Raw genomic sequence first — 14,811 nt, 5'->3', positions numbered from 1 at the left:
TGCTAGGGAACATGATCCAGAGTGGCAAGAAAGAAACCTGAATCTGCACGTTTTTCCATAATCTTAGAAAGCTTGTATTTGGGGTTTTCATCCCATTCCCATCCGTCAGATGTAGCAACTGTGTATTTTAGTGTAAGAATGAGAAATCCATCTGTCAGCTGATGAAATCCCCAATCTACAATATCTGCAAAGGTGGAATATTTTCAAGAAACCTGAGGTAAAATAAACAACATGCTGTGCTTAGAGTGTATGGGCTTGAGTCACATTTTAAATTTCAGACAATTGTAACGTACACACTTTAATAATAAACAGTAAAATCACCATGAGAATGAAGTGTTTGTTTTAATGCTTGCAGTTTAATGATATTTTCCAGAACTTTGGAGATGCTCGTGCAATATAAGCTATTTATGGACAGTTGCATTTTTAATTACTGTTCCAATGAGAGAGATCTTACAGTTTCATTTGCTCCAAGGTACTTGTATTTAAAGCCTTGTCAGCTCTCTAGAGGTATTACTTTAAAGTTCATTTCTTTCAGTTCATAGACTTCAAGAGTAGGGTAAATATTTCTGTATTAAATTGCTGCCAGTAGGGAGAAGAGGTCTCTCAGGGATTCATACCTTAAAGATATGGCAACTGTATGAGAAAGAGAGGCATTATAGCATTGTTGCAAGTATGGAGCAGATTCATTTTAACTGCCACAGTGAACTGCCAGCTTTATATATTGTTAGTTTTAAAGGGAGAGGAAAAAGCAAGTGACTGCTTTCAGGACAGTAAATTATACTATATGCAACTATTTCAACTATTTCACCTCAAACTCGTTCCATGCTGGCATTAGGTATTGGGGATAGAACAGTCATCTCAAGTCAAAACTTGTGATGCTTTTGACCCATGTGTGTTTAATTCTATCAAGTTTTGTTTAAGTGCTGTGATAATATTTCACCCTACACATGAAAAACTGAGTATAAACTTTTTAAGATGCTAAAAAATGCATTTGGAAGTCCCTCAATCTTTGATTTCCAAGCAATACATTCAAAGATCATTGGCAGTCAGACTTTATTAGATAGCCCGGGTAAATATATTTTAGACATGCTGTTACCAGTGGGCCCTTTTAGCTCTTTCTAATCAGAGTGAATTACTAGGGTCTGTTCTCTAGGGCAACACTAAGAATATTAATTATAAGAGTGTTGTTTATTAAACTGTTGATATTGTGGGGGATGATGCCGTTTCTATTAAGTGTCCCAAAGACCATGAATAAATTACACTTGAGCCTTTTCTAGTTGTATTTGTTATGAAACCTTCATTAAGTCTACTGTGTTTGACCTAATGTAATTTGTATTAACACATGATTGATAGCACACGGCATTCAAAATGGTACAGGACTGTAAATAGCTTTCCACCTAGTATGAAAAGCTATCCCATAGACATGCTTAGAGCCCAACTTATCTCATTGTATTCTTAAGACGGGCTGCAAGACTGATGGTATCTCCAGAGACACTGTGTAATATCTCACTTATAGTTTAGTAAATTGTTTCCCTCTGGCACAGACTAAGGTATTTAGGCATTAACAATAAGCTTGCCAAATCTGTCGATATTGAAACCAGGCAGGCTCGCATCTGCCTCTTGAGTACTTAATGTGTCAGTAAGGGCCCTGGCTTCTGCAAAGTCTGAAGCAGAGCTGTTTCCTCTGAAAGTCTGCACAAATGCCAGAGAAGCTGGCATGACAGTCAGCAGTTGGCAATAGAGTGGATGTAATCAATTGGAAATGGTCCCTATTACATCTTAACTATGGTACCTAGCAGGCACCCTGATACCTGGAGTTTCAGATCAAATATGGTCTTTTGCCTACTCAACAGATTTCTCTGCTCTGTACAAACTGATATCCTCAAAACTGAACCTCCCCACAAAACATAGCAATCATGTTAGTTCCTTTGTCTTTCATTAGTGGCTGACTGAAAGGTTTTCCTTTTTACAAAAACCTTATGGAGCATCTTCAGGTTACAATTCATAAGCTTGACTTTAATGAAAGGTAGCTTAATTTTTGTGTTTCAGCAAGTTATCTTTGAGAAAGACAAAGAGAAATGGGCCACCTACTATTATATATGTATTGTCACTATCTCCTCTGATTACCTCTCTATAATAAGCATATAAACTCAGCTACATTTAATCAAATATTTCTTTTGTCTGCAGTGCCCTGACTCAGCCTGCAAACAGGATCTGCTAGCCTACCTACAGCGCATTGCCCTCTACTGCCACCAACTTAATATCTGCAGCAAAGTGAAGGCAGAAGTTCAAAACCTGGGAGGAGAACTTATTGTATCAGGGGTAAGCTGGTATTTGTATTTAGCCATTTATGTTTCCCATTGCAGTACTTAAAATGGAGCATTTTTGATGACAGTAATGTATATAACAAAAATACAGTGATTCATGAATAGTCGTTTTAAAATTTTATCACCATTATTCCAGACCTTACAATAATTTGCGTAAACCAATTGGTTTTTCCAATTACCCTTTGTTTATAGAAACTTTGTAAAATCTTCATTCTTCCAAAAGGAAAGTAATTTCATAGCCTAGTAAGTCATTGCCAAGCTTTGAATATTATAATTATTTGGAGCTTTTGTATATTTGCTCATTATAAATCTTCTTTCCTTTGTTACTACTGGTAATTTCCTTCCTCTGTGCAGAAGCTAGCTTTGTATGAAGTACATATTGTTAAGATGGTGATGACTAATGGGATTTCATTCACTCAGGTTCCAATGCACACTAGGTTTAGCAAAAACTCTTGGAAGGCCAGCAACACATTTTAATTTTTGATGCACGTGCTGTTTTCAAATACAGTTGCCCAGGCCGATGATTACATACCTTCTCCCATTCTGTTATTTATTTCCAATGAATACTTGAAACATTTTACTTACAATCATTTTTAGAAATAAAGTCAGTAAGGTGCAGCAGAGCTCGTATAAATAATGAGTTTTCTGTGTTTTTGAAACTATTTTTTCTTTCCTTCTCCTAATGCTGTACTCTGTACTTCTGAGATATTAATAGAACCAAGTAGTAGCCATTAATTCTCTTCAAAAAAAGATTAAAAAAATAATTATTATTGGTTTGTTCGTTTAACTAATCACCCTAGTATTAGCCCCATGATACCTTTGCTATCTTCAAGCTCAAATACAGACCATATGTATGTAAATGTATAATATGTTTCACTCTCCTGAGTGTGTTTTTAAAATGGTGGTGGTTTGTGATACCCAACATACTCAAGACAAGTTTGTTTTCAAAAGCTGTTTTGAAAAAGCACCCTTTAATTGTTTAAGCCCAATCAAGTACGAAGATTGTTAGGACAACCTGTGTCCATCATTTCATCCATAAGATTCCCCAGTGAAATCACTGGCCTTCCTCAAACATATCAGAAGTCAGAACAAATATTCTCAACTATATAACATTATGATTTTTTTTGCTAAGCACTGTGGAAGGTCTTAAACATTTGCCAGGCTTTCTTGGATCCACCATTCTGAAATCCTAAAAGGAGCTGCTTAAATGTTCCTGTGTCTGTCCTGCAATTGGTCGTCACTTCTTGACGTACGTACTTATATAATTTTAATACCTCAATCTTCCCACAGCAATGGAAAATCCTCTTCCATTTCCCTGGAATTAATGGAGTGATCTGTCCTTATATCACTGGCAGCTATGCTACATAGTAAACGCTATGATCTTTTCTTACCTACTGCCATCTGGGTCGAGCTTATCATACCCATTAAATTTTCATATTCATCTACAGTTATCTGAATCAGTGCTTCTACCAGCTTGGCTTTTGTGGTTGTGTGTGTTTCTTTTTTGAGTCTCTTTATTCAGTGTATGTGGAAGCTGAATAAGCCATTGTGAATCTCTAGCATCTATTTGTTATTGGAACATCACCATCCGTTGTGAAATTTAAGTGGCCGAACCGCTTGACTTCATTTCCAGTCTGGCATTGTTAGCATCTGCTGCTTACCAGGCTTCATCACCATTGTGTTTCTGTTTGGTTGGGTTTTTACACTCAGTTGCAGACAAGGCAAAACTAGCTTCAACCACAAATTATTTGAGTCTCTTCCAAAGATTCAGTAATGTTGACATACATAAACGTTTAAGATGGCCCGGTTTGCTTCTTCTCCTGTTGCTCTGAACAGGAGACGATGTAGAGAGTTTGATACTGTGCATCCCTTTTTGACAATGTTATCTTGTTATCTGCAATAACATAGTTAGTACAGTGCTTTCCTGAGAGTGTTTTCCAAGCTGTTTATCTTCAAGGTGCTGGCTACTGTATGCTCCTTTGCTATCCAGATATCTGGTATCCAAGTGCACATCTACATCTGCTTGTCTACTTGCCGCTTCTGCTTCCATCTTCTTCTTCATTTTCTCTTGGATAGCCAATTACAAATAAACAGTATTTTATTTGCATTTAAATGAAATACCATTATTTGGCAACTCGCATACAGTACAGTGCTAGAAGTACAATAGAAATCCAGAGTTAAAGCTTCCTTTAAAACTATGACTACTGAAGTAAGTTTATGTGAATGCACTATATTTAAAAGTATTTTGATGTAAATATCAAGAACCAGGGTGATTATTACCATACAGTAATTTATTACTGCATTTACAAAGAATCACAATAAAATTCAGATTGATCCTGAAGATGAGTTGTGATTCAGAACAATTATGAAGACTATATAATCTCTGCTTGAATTTTTGCATTATTAAGAGTATTAATCAGTATTTATAAATGGAAACAATGCATTCATATGCATGTATAAATGTATGTATGGGCACATGTATATTTATGTAAAAAGGAAAGAGGTATAAAACCAATTAAAACCTAAATGACAGGTGTAAGACACCCCACAGCTTTTTTAGTTTTAATCTGTCAGGGGAAAACGTTGCAACAACTTCAAACATGCCATGTTTATAATGTATAATGTGCTATGTATCTTTTGGTGACACCTTTTCTTTTTTTTTCCCCTTCCCCTTCCCCTTCCCCTTCCCCTTCCCCTTCCCCTTCCCCTTCCCCTTCCCCTTCCCCTTCCCCTTCCCCTTCCCCTTCCCCTTCCCCTTCCCCTTCCCCTTCCCCTTCCCCTTCCCCTTCCCCTTCCCCTTCCCCTTCCCCTTTTTCTTTTTTCTTTTTTCTTTTTCTTTTTCTTTTTCTTTTTCTTTTTCTTTTTCTTTTTCTTTTTCTTTTTCTTTTTCTTTTTCTTTTTCTTTTGTTCTGTATGGTTTATCTCTGGTAATAATCATACAGCTGATCTGCTTTGCTTTTTCCTCTGTAGACTGTTATGAGACTAGCATAGCATATACAGCATATGAAAGGGCTCATCATAGACTTTGCTGCAAATAGAAGAACAGGTCAAAAAGTAAGCAAGTGTCAAACTTCTGAAGTGCAAATTATTTCAGTAACGGAAATAACCCACTGTTGCATTTTCTGCTTTCCTTTTCCCGTTCCTTTTCTCCCAGTTCTTTCTCTCCTTTGATCTTTCCCTTCAAATTCCCTTCATGCACTTAGCAAACTTATTTTCCCCAGATAACTTATGTCAATGGAGAGTTAGCATAAATCAGCATAACCTTCTTAATGTCAATAGTGGAAAGTCAATTTATACTATGTGTTGATTTGGCCCTTTATGTTGCAAGGTGAAAATCTTAAGTACTGATTCCAATTCAGTATTGAAAAATAAAATAAAATAAAATAAAATAAAATAAAATAAAATAAAATAAAATAAAATAAAATAAAATAAAATAAAATATGTAATATCTGTTCTTCAGTGTGAAACCTTGTAAGCTGGAAGACTATGGGGAATAAAGTAAAGAAAATGGAGAAGCAGAAGCTTGATAAACACAAAAATAAATTAATATTTTAAAATTAAAAAGATTTTAAAAATCTCTTTAGGCGTTATCTTTGTTCCTGGTAAAAGTCTCTTTGACCTTAGTCCATAAACAGATACATGTTTCTGTAATTTTATATTTGAATATTCAATTTCTAATTCCCTCTAACAATAAACCACCTATGTTAATATAATCACGAACTAAAATCACATCAAATTTTGTTTGTTTGTTTGTTTGTTTTTGCTTCAGTTTATTTAATGCAGTGTTTATTTGCTTTATAATCAGTTGCACCATTGTATTGGAATGATTTCTCTGAGGTGCTGAGCATATGCTGCTCTCAATAAAATAAATGCTACTTACATATCCTTAGTTTATGCTAATAGATACCCTTTTATGGTAGTTACTTTTTTTGAATAGAGTTCGTTTGAACCATGATGTTTGCATTTGGATGAAGAATCAGATTTCTAACTCTAGGGCTGCTTTATGCTTAGAATTCCTGTCTGACACTCATTAACTAGACCATTACACTAAAGTATCTATATATTCATTTCTTACAATAGAATAAATATCCAGTTATCTCTTTACTGCTGCTCTGCAGCTGATCAGTTCATTTACCTACTATCCTAATACTATTTAGGGTAAGAGCTTGCTTTTTTTTTTTTTTTTAATTCTTATTTATGTTAGTAGCTTTACTTCTAACAGAATTATTCTGAACAAAATCTAAGAAAATCACCTAACATTACCTCCTATAATTTTCAGTTTTGATTTAGAACTCTACAGACATAATCAGCCCTGTTATTGGAAAATTTGCCCGTAGAATCCTAAACTCCTAAGCCAGATAGAAATGCAGTGTCATACAGAGTAACAGCCATGTACCTTTGAATACAGTCCAAAAATACTGAATCAATAGCCATGGCATACTTTAAACTCATACTTTACTTGTGTCCAATTTCCAATTATTTTCAAGAGCCAATTAATATTAGCATAACAGGCTCATCTATGATGCTAAGGGACAGATTCTTAAAAGATTTGAAGATACAAGACCAGTCTGCTAAGGTTGTGACTTCATCTAGGAGATCTGTTTGGTGACCTAAGTGAGGACTTTGGGGTAATAAGAAAGATAAAAATGCTAGAGCTACCCCAATAAGTTTTTTTTAGGTGGCACAGGTTGGTGTATGAGGATGGGACAGTACAAAAATTCTCAGATGATCTGGGAGGGTGAATACATGAAAATATTAACACATTAGAAAATGCTAAATAATTGTCTCTACACTTATTCTTGATTGGTGATGAAAGTGAGGTAACTGGAAATAGGTAGTTCTCATCAAATTTAAAAAAGAAAAAAAGAAAAAAAAAAGAAGTTATTTTAACAGTGTGCATCTGGTAATTACTTCAGATGAGCTGGTGGATAGGTTGCTTATCAATTCTGCCTATCACTCCTAAATCTAGTAATATGAAATCACTTAAATGACATCTATTTCTTTCATTTAAGTCTGAATTTCCCTTAACTACCCCATGCTGTTGTTATGCAGATGGACTGTGAAGTATCAAGTTGCTGCTTATGAACTGTATAGACTCATAGAAAAGTCAGGTAACTTGAATTCACCTATTAAAAGTAAATAACGCCATCCCTCATTGAATTTAAAGTAAGAGCCTGTGAATAAGTAGTTACTTAAGAGCAACTGACATGGTATTTCATTTCATTGTATTAGAAGGCCTTTCTGGTTTTGTTTTTAATTTAATTTAGTTTAATTTTATTTTATTTTAATTTATTTTATTTTATTTATCTTTGTTTTCAAGTAATTAGAGAGAATCTTTGCATTTAAAATGTACAAGATTATAGAAAAAAATGTGGTTGTCACATTTGGTAAATAAAGTAATTTAATGCTTCCTGAATCAGGTAAGAATTGAGCTTTTATGTAAAAGAAAGTTTGCTGAAGGGTGAGTTGGTAAATTGCCAAAACTGTGAGGTTCCTTTTCTTTGAGATTCTCAGGAACACAAAAAAGTTATTTCTGTTGTTTAGCTAGCAATTAAATAGGTCTTACTTGAGTTGTAACAGAATGCTACATGAAGTAAAATCACAGACACAACCTGACAGACAGGACTGTTTATATGTTTCTGGCCTGGGCTGCTTGCACTGGCAGAGTGTCAGTGTTTTCAATAGAAAACATGTAAGCTAAGGCATATAGGTTTTCAAAAAAACTGTGTGTTGAAAGGGAATACATATATGACCAACATTTTAAACTATACTTTTCCTAGCAGCACTTAAAGATTAATAGATGTCACTATAGAAATTTTATCTCCTCCCCTCCCCTCTCCTCCTCGCCTCCTGTTGCTTTTCACTTTTATGCATTGCTTCATCCACAAGACTGTAGTAAGAAGTTAGAATGACAAAAAAATGAATTAGCAATCATGAATGGTGTTACCTGCAACAGTGGTTTCCTATAAATTCACAAAAAAAAAAAAAAAAATTTACTCTCAGTATTCAGAAAGTTGATTATTTAACATGGAAGCACATCAGAAACTACTTGTGTGTATATACATAAAATCACATAAAAATAAGCATAGACTCATGCTGTGAAAATAGTTATGTGAGATGGAATGGGAAGAGATTTGTTCAGGAGGCATTGGTGGAAAGGAGTTCTGTACTGACTCCTGGAATGGGGACATTGGGTAAAGGAAATAACTTATAGGTAACAAGGAAATAAGCCAGGAAACCTGAACTAGGTGATACAAAAAGATCAAGGCAAGAAAAGACAAACAACAAGTAAGTAGGAATATGAAATCAAGGAATTGCAGTGGGGGGAAAGGACTGATGTAAAGTTAGGACAATAAAACTCGCTAGTTTTCTACAGTAATCTCTGTTCTCCTATTACTCCTAGTAGAACAACCAAGGACAGAAAATAAAATCCTAGCATACTTATTCCATCTCTGAAGGTACCATTGTAAAAGAATAGCTTCCAGGACAGGTGTGCTGGGTCTAGATGGGGAAAATGAAGGACCTTGATGTACATTGTGCTTTGGGCTGTAGCTCATGTCATCTTCTTTGCAAGAAATGAAAGTGAAAAATACGGGAAGATGTCTCAGCTGTACTTTTTGGGAAAAATACGTATATTTAAGTAACCTCTACATGTGTGTTTGAATGTTTGCATATTTAGTGATGAGAAGGTAAAATAAAACCATAGCAAGTGTACCCTGTTCCAAAATACTTTGCTGTATGAAACATTTCAGCAATATGAATGGTTTGATTAACCTTTATTTGGAACATATTTTTTGAGTTTTTCTATTTGTGACCAATACAGGAGTCTCCAACCCATGCTGGCAACAGGCTGTATCCCTCAATGCACTGTCCAAGAAAGGGACCACATGATGATTTGGTAACATAAAAAAAAATTATCATCCCGACATTGAGTCAATTTACTACCCCTAAAGGACAAAGACATCAGTGAGTTATGCTGGTTAAGCAAAATGAATGCTGATAAAATACCTCATGGTCATATATTCACTATATATGATGTATTTTATGGAAACACTGTATTAGGAGTTTCTGAAAGTTGAAACAGTGAAGAATTCTTAATTATCCTCTGCAGCTCAAAGATGAATAGGAAAAAGAGATCATAAATAGATTTATATATTGGCTTTAAATCCAGCTAACAATACCTCTTCCAAATATGTAACAATAACGAAGGTTTAGTTCCTTAGATGAAGCTTGCCTGCTGCTTCTCAGTAAAAGTAGCACGGCCCAGAGAATTTGTATGCAAATGCTGTCTTTGGAGGTTTTCAATCCCCAGGTCGACTATGCAACAGCTGAGATGAACTCATGTTGGCAATCAACTCATTTCAATTGGGAAGTTGTGTAAGAGATCTCCAGAGGTCTCCCTCAAGTGAAATTTGTATGGTATTGGGATTCAGCTAAGAGGGAGATCCCATAGGATCTTATTTATATCTTTGAGTTTACATGGTTTTGCCTTTATAAGTGTTGCTGGATTGTAGAGTTGGATAAACCCTGAGTTTTTGGCATCTGGTGGATCATAGGTATGATCCACATACATAATAGCAGAAAAGACTTTCGAAGGACAATTTTCTTATTTCATATTAGTATTGTCATTATTTCTTCAAAGCAGCTGTGTAATGATGGCTTGGTGGTGGGCTGAGTGTATGGAAAGGAAAGGTATAATGTAAGAAAAAGTAGATGAATGCAGCTTAACACATCTGAAAAACTGAAGAAGAAAATATATTTAAGAAACAATCTCAGTTCTTTTGAAGATACAGCTTTTAGAAACAAGACTTTGCAGAAACACATGCAGTAAGAGAAAATATCTGATTGTATATAAATGCACATGCATACACACATACACATAAATATGAAACGCTATATCCTGCATAAACAGAAAGATGTTATCTACAAGTTAATTTGTGAACCAAAATCACACTCCACTTGTTTTTATTAGAATATATTCATGGACACAAGAAATATACACACTCTTTATATGTCTACATTTAGAAGGTTAAGATTTTGACAGGTCAGACTTTTATCCTTATTAAGAAGCATTTTAGCTACAGGGAACATGTTCTTGTGCTTTATCAGGTTACAAATATTCATGAATTTCTGAAGATTACATTTACTGAAATTCCTCATTAGAAGAGTTCTCTGTAAAGAAAAGCATACCAAATAACATTAAGCTATTTAATTCCTTGAGAACAAAGCAAAATATTAAAAATTCATTCAAGATTAAGGTCTGAAACAAATTTGATTATAGAAAGAGATTTTAGATTTGACAGAAATACTAATGTATATACTTCATTACATACTGTATTTATTTTAAAAATAGTAACTACTCTAAAATCCAAAGCTCATCTGCTATTGCAACATATATGGCTTCAGTCCAGCTAGTTTCTCTATTCCAGGTCATGTTAAATGATAAGGGAAGTAACTGGGAATATGAGGAAATTGGCTTTCTGATGCAAACTGCACCAGCCCTGCAATAGTTAACAAGGCCTAGAGACCACTGTAAAATTCCCTAAGGTATGGTCCTGAAGGACTATGCCTATAAAAATTGCTATAAGGAAAGACTTCTTTGGGATCTCACATTCCTTTCCTATTCTGTCTTACTTCCTTTAAAGGAGGTGGTTTGAACAAGTTTCACCATTTTGTATTAAATAAGAATCCTTTCCTCCATGGCATTTGCAGTTGGCTTCCATAGTTCAGAATACAGATTTGCTAATAAGTATACACCGTGGCTTTAAATAAAAATTAGTTTTGTTTTGTTTGTTTGTTCGTTTGTTTTCACATGGGAATTTAGATACCAAAAATTTAACACACAATAGGAAATTTTGGACTCTTTTTCTTTTGCAGAAGTACATCTTTTAGTTCTCACAATGATTTCACTTCCTCATTTGAATAGTGGTGAGACTTAATCTCACTTCTAAAGTACTATCAGATGATGCTTTTGCAGATATTAAAAGAACAACAACTTCAGTTCAGACTTATTGGTTTCCTTCACTTTAATTATAGTTCTTGACAACCTGAGTTGCAATGAGTAACACACACATAGAAACACTCTCAGACAAGAAGACATAACCTCAAGGGAAAACATCAACAGGTTTTCCCAGCCTGAGTGGAATTAATTTAAAATACTGAACAAAACAGCTTATAACAAAGGACTTAATAAAACTCATGATAGGGACGTATTTCCATTAAATGCAGGAGGTCATAATAACCTTTAGGAAGGGATCAGACTGGGATAGGAAGGCTAACAGTTGCCTTGTATCTTTTACCTCTGAAATGCTTCTTCCACACTTTGAACATACTATTTTTGCTATTATTATTTATGAACCTTATAGAAGAAAAGGAAAAAATGTCTGTTCTCACATCACATCATTAATCTTAATTAACTGATAAGCAGCTTCATCAACAAAGAAGTTTTATTTTTTATAATGTGTTCAAAACATTGATATGGAGTCAAAGTGAAAAACTGACTAGCATTTTTTTCTAGTATTTTATTTTATTTTTTTTCTTATTTTACCTAATACATCATCAAAAAAATTTATGAACTAGGCTACTAGGTAACTAGTAGTATTATCAGAAAATGAGGAAAAGCATACAGGTTTTTTGTCCTAAATCTCATCAAAGACCAAATTAGAATTCTATAAAACTGAGTTAGAGTATCAATTTCTGATCCAAAATTCTGCAGAAACATTATCATCATTTTTCATATCAGCATTGCCAATGTCAAAAAAAACGTTATGGTACAGTTTTATTGAGTCAGATGGGATGTTATACGTTTTACCATTCCTTGGCTATGACAGGTAACGAGCAAGTAAGGTTTAGCTATTGACCCATCAAATTGATCCACTATAGCAACAGGATGTCTTTGGGTCACATGCGTGTCTGTGTTAGGGTCTCAAACTTTTATGGTATGTGTCAGCTTGACATTTTGGTATGCCCTTTTTAACCTACATCCCTTTTTTACCTACATCCATTTTTACCTTCTGTAGGTAAAATGTCTTTACCTAGGTCTTTATCCATAGAACATGGAACGTATTTGAGCATTTGGTAATCTTCTTAGTTTTTCATAAACTTGCTGTATTCAAACTTCATACACGGCATCCACTGGTACCTTAATGGTTCCTGTCTATTCCTAATCATCTGTTCATCATTTAAGCAAGAAATAAAGTGCTTTGTCTTTTTGTCCAACAAATCTTTGATGTCAAACTGAGCATGGACCCATTTTTTTCTCCTTGATTGCTAGTGCCTGGGTTAAAGTAATCAAATCAATGACCTGACGTGTGTTTACATAAATTTCTTATGCAGTTAGGCTTCTCTTAAGACAAAAAATAAATAAATAAAAATCAAAGTCTTCATTTACTATCTCTTTGCGTTCATTTAATTAATCTTAGTATATTCCTTGGAACAGCTGGAAGATTTCCTTCCTTCCTTGCATGTATATACATTTTTAAAATGTTTTCAGTTAGGTATATTCTTTCTCTGCTTTTGTTCACTGTTTAGGCAAGCAATGCATTCTAATGTATGTTCACAAATCAGTCTTATCTTTTTTGCTCTTCCCTTAATTTTCTTGTTATCGACTACAGTTATTATACTAATTAGGCCAAAACAAAATTTCATATGTAAGCAGTGCTAGCCCAAAATTCCATCTTGGATATTATCTGCTACCTAGTCTATTGAACTGTTTTCTCATTATCATGATCAAATCTACATTTCTTGTGTTGTTACTGGAAATTATCCTTCTCCATCCTCAGTCTTCCAGAAGTTAATTGTGCTACATCCATATGTTTCTATTTCAATAAAAGACAACTTATTTCTCTTTGGGAGCTCTCAGAACTGCTACTACAAATGTAATATTTTTCATATTTAAGGACATACCCTGTGAACATCCTTCTCTTAATCAAAATGACCAAGCTTTGTTAGAGGTTTCTTGTGGCCTGGTAGTCACAGGAGTTCAAAATATATTCCTACTTTATTTGGCAAAAACAACTGTGGTGCAATAGTCAGGTCATAAAATACCAAAACTGTGAATTAACTAAATTCTACATGGTACATATTACCATAAAAGGCTTTAAAAGTTCAAATCTTCTTTTCTCTTTGGCAGACTAATAGAAATGCATGTCGAAAATGGGAAAGTAAACCATATAGTAGAAAGCCGTTTGAGCAGGTCATGCTGTTTAGAATGGCATATCATAATCTATATGCCCTTTATAAAAAGGGCATCAGAGGTGTCCCCTCTATCTTCATAGACAAATGGCTTGAAATCAAGACCATGTAACAAGAAATCAGTTAGACATATGTTTAATTCGATTCTGAACTGATTTTCACAGCACTATCATCACTTTGCATTACTCAGCTACAGCTTAGTTTTGCATTGTGTTTCTGAGGTTATTTATCATCTCTAACAATCACAATAACTCTTCATTTAGTTAACTGGACTAGCCAATTGAGTTTTTACATTCACAAATACACTGCTTTAAAGTAGCTTCTACAGATACTGCAGGACTAGACTGTGATAAAAGCTTTGAAGGTCAAGAAAAAAGAAAACACCTGACCTCTGTTAGGGGAAGTGAATAGTACCAAACATTAGTAGCACACTTTCTTTTTTTGATAGCAGGAATGGAGAGAAAAACAAAGAGCACACAAATAAAACAAGGAGTACACATTAATCATTACTAAGACTGAAAAAATAATCATGATTAGATTACAATTTACATGATCCTTGTAGCAGCAAAAAGCCTAGGGGAAAAGGTCAATGTTAACTCTGTGTGCTTTTAATACATACTCTTTAAGAGAGATTTAAGGAGCATTCATTTTTCATCTTCCAAAAAATAGAATCTTATGCTAGCACTCTTTACTGGTACATGAATAGTTTCACTTTTTCCAAGCAGTTTTATTTAATGGAGTTAAGCCTAGCAGCATATACCTCTTTTTTTCTTCTTCTATTTTTTTTTCTTCCAGTACACAGCTACATTATTAAGAACATCCCAATGGATAATATAAGCAATTATGTTTACTCCCAAACCTGCTTTTCCAGAATTTGGATGATAAAAATTCCATTTACAATACATTAGAATGAATATCCCAGTTTAAGCCCTTCAGTTTCAAACAAAAATCTTCTTGGGAAGTCGTTTGAAAAAATATGCTTCAGCTTGTAAGGGTTTCATTGTCTAAAAATTTGCGGTCTTTTAAAGCATCACCTCTTTGCAATGTTATTGATATTTTCTGGAACTTTAAAGTGTGCTCTGTAAATAAATCTATGCCCAGAATTTTTATACTTCCCTCACTTGTTCTTTCAGCACAGTTTGTCAGCCCTCAATTTCAGTGTAAAAAAAACCACATAGTTCTTTCCTGACCTTCTTCAAATACTGCTGAAGGTGGCCTCCCCTCTGGCTGACTCTATTCAAGGGTGAGTCCAGAGGGCTGGATTGTGTAAAGCTTATGGAACAAATTCAGC

At 34.4% G+C, this 14,811-nt stretch overlaps 1 protein-coding gene across 2 annotated transcripts in view; it reads left to right on the top strand.

The window, feature by feature from the left end:
* CTNNA2 (catenin alpha 2) overlaps positions 1-14,811 on the top strand; it is a 474,395-nt gene that overhangs the window by 443,089 nt on the left and 16,495 nt on the right. For both annotated transcript variants that reach the window (XM_082760174.1, XM_082760175.1), the window contains exon 17: positions 2,188-2,322. In XM_082760174.1, the coding sequence (XP_082616300.1) occupies positions 2,188-2,322 (135 nt within the window). The remainder of the gene's footprint in view (positions 1-2,187; positions 2,323-14,811) is intronic.

The sequence above is a fragment of the Aythya marila genome (assembly GCF_965140915.1).
Source record: "Aythya marila genome assembly, chromosome: 4".
Taxonomy (NCBI): domain Eukaryota; kingdom Metazoa; phylum Chordata; class Aves; order Anseriformes; family Anatidae; genus Aythya; species Aythya marila.
Note: the sequence above shows the minus strand (reverse complement) of the source record. Positions and strands in the feature narration are given on the sequence as shown.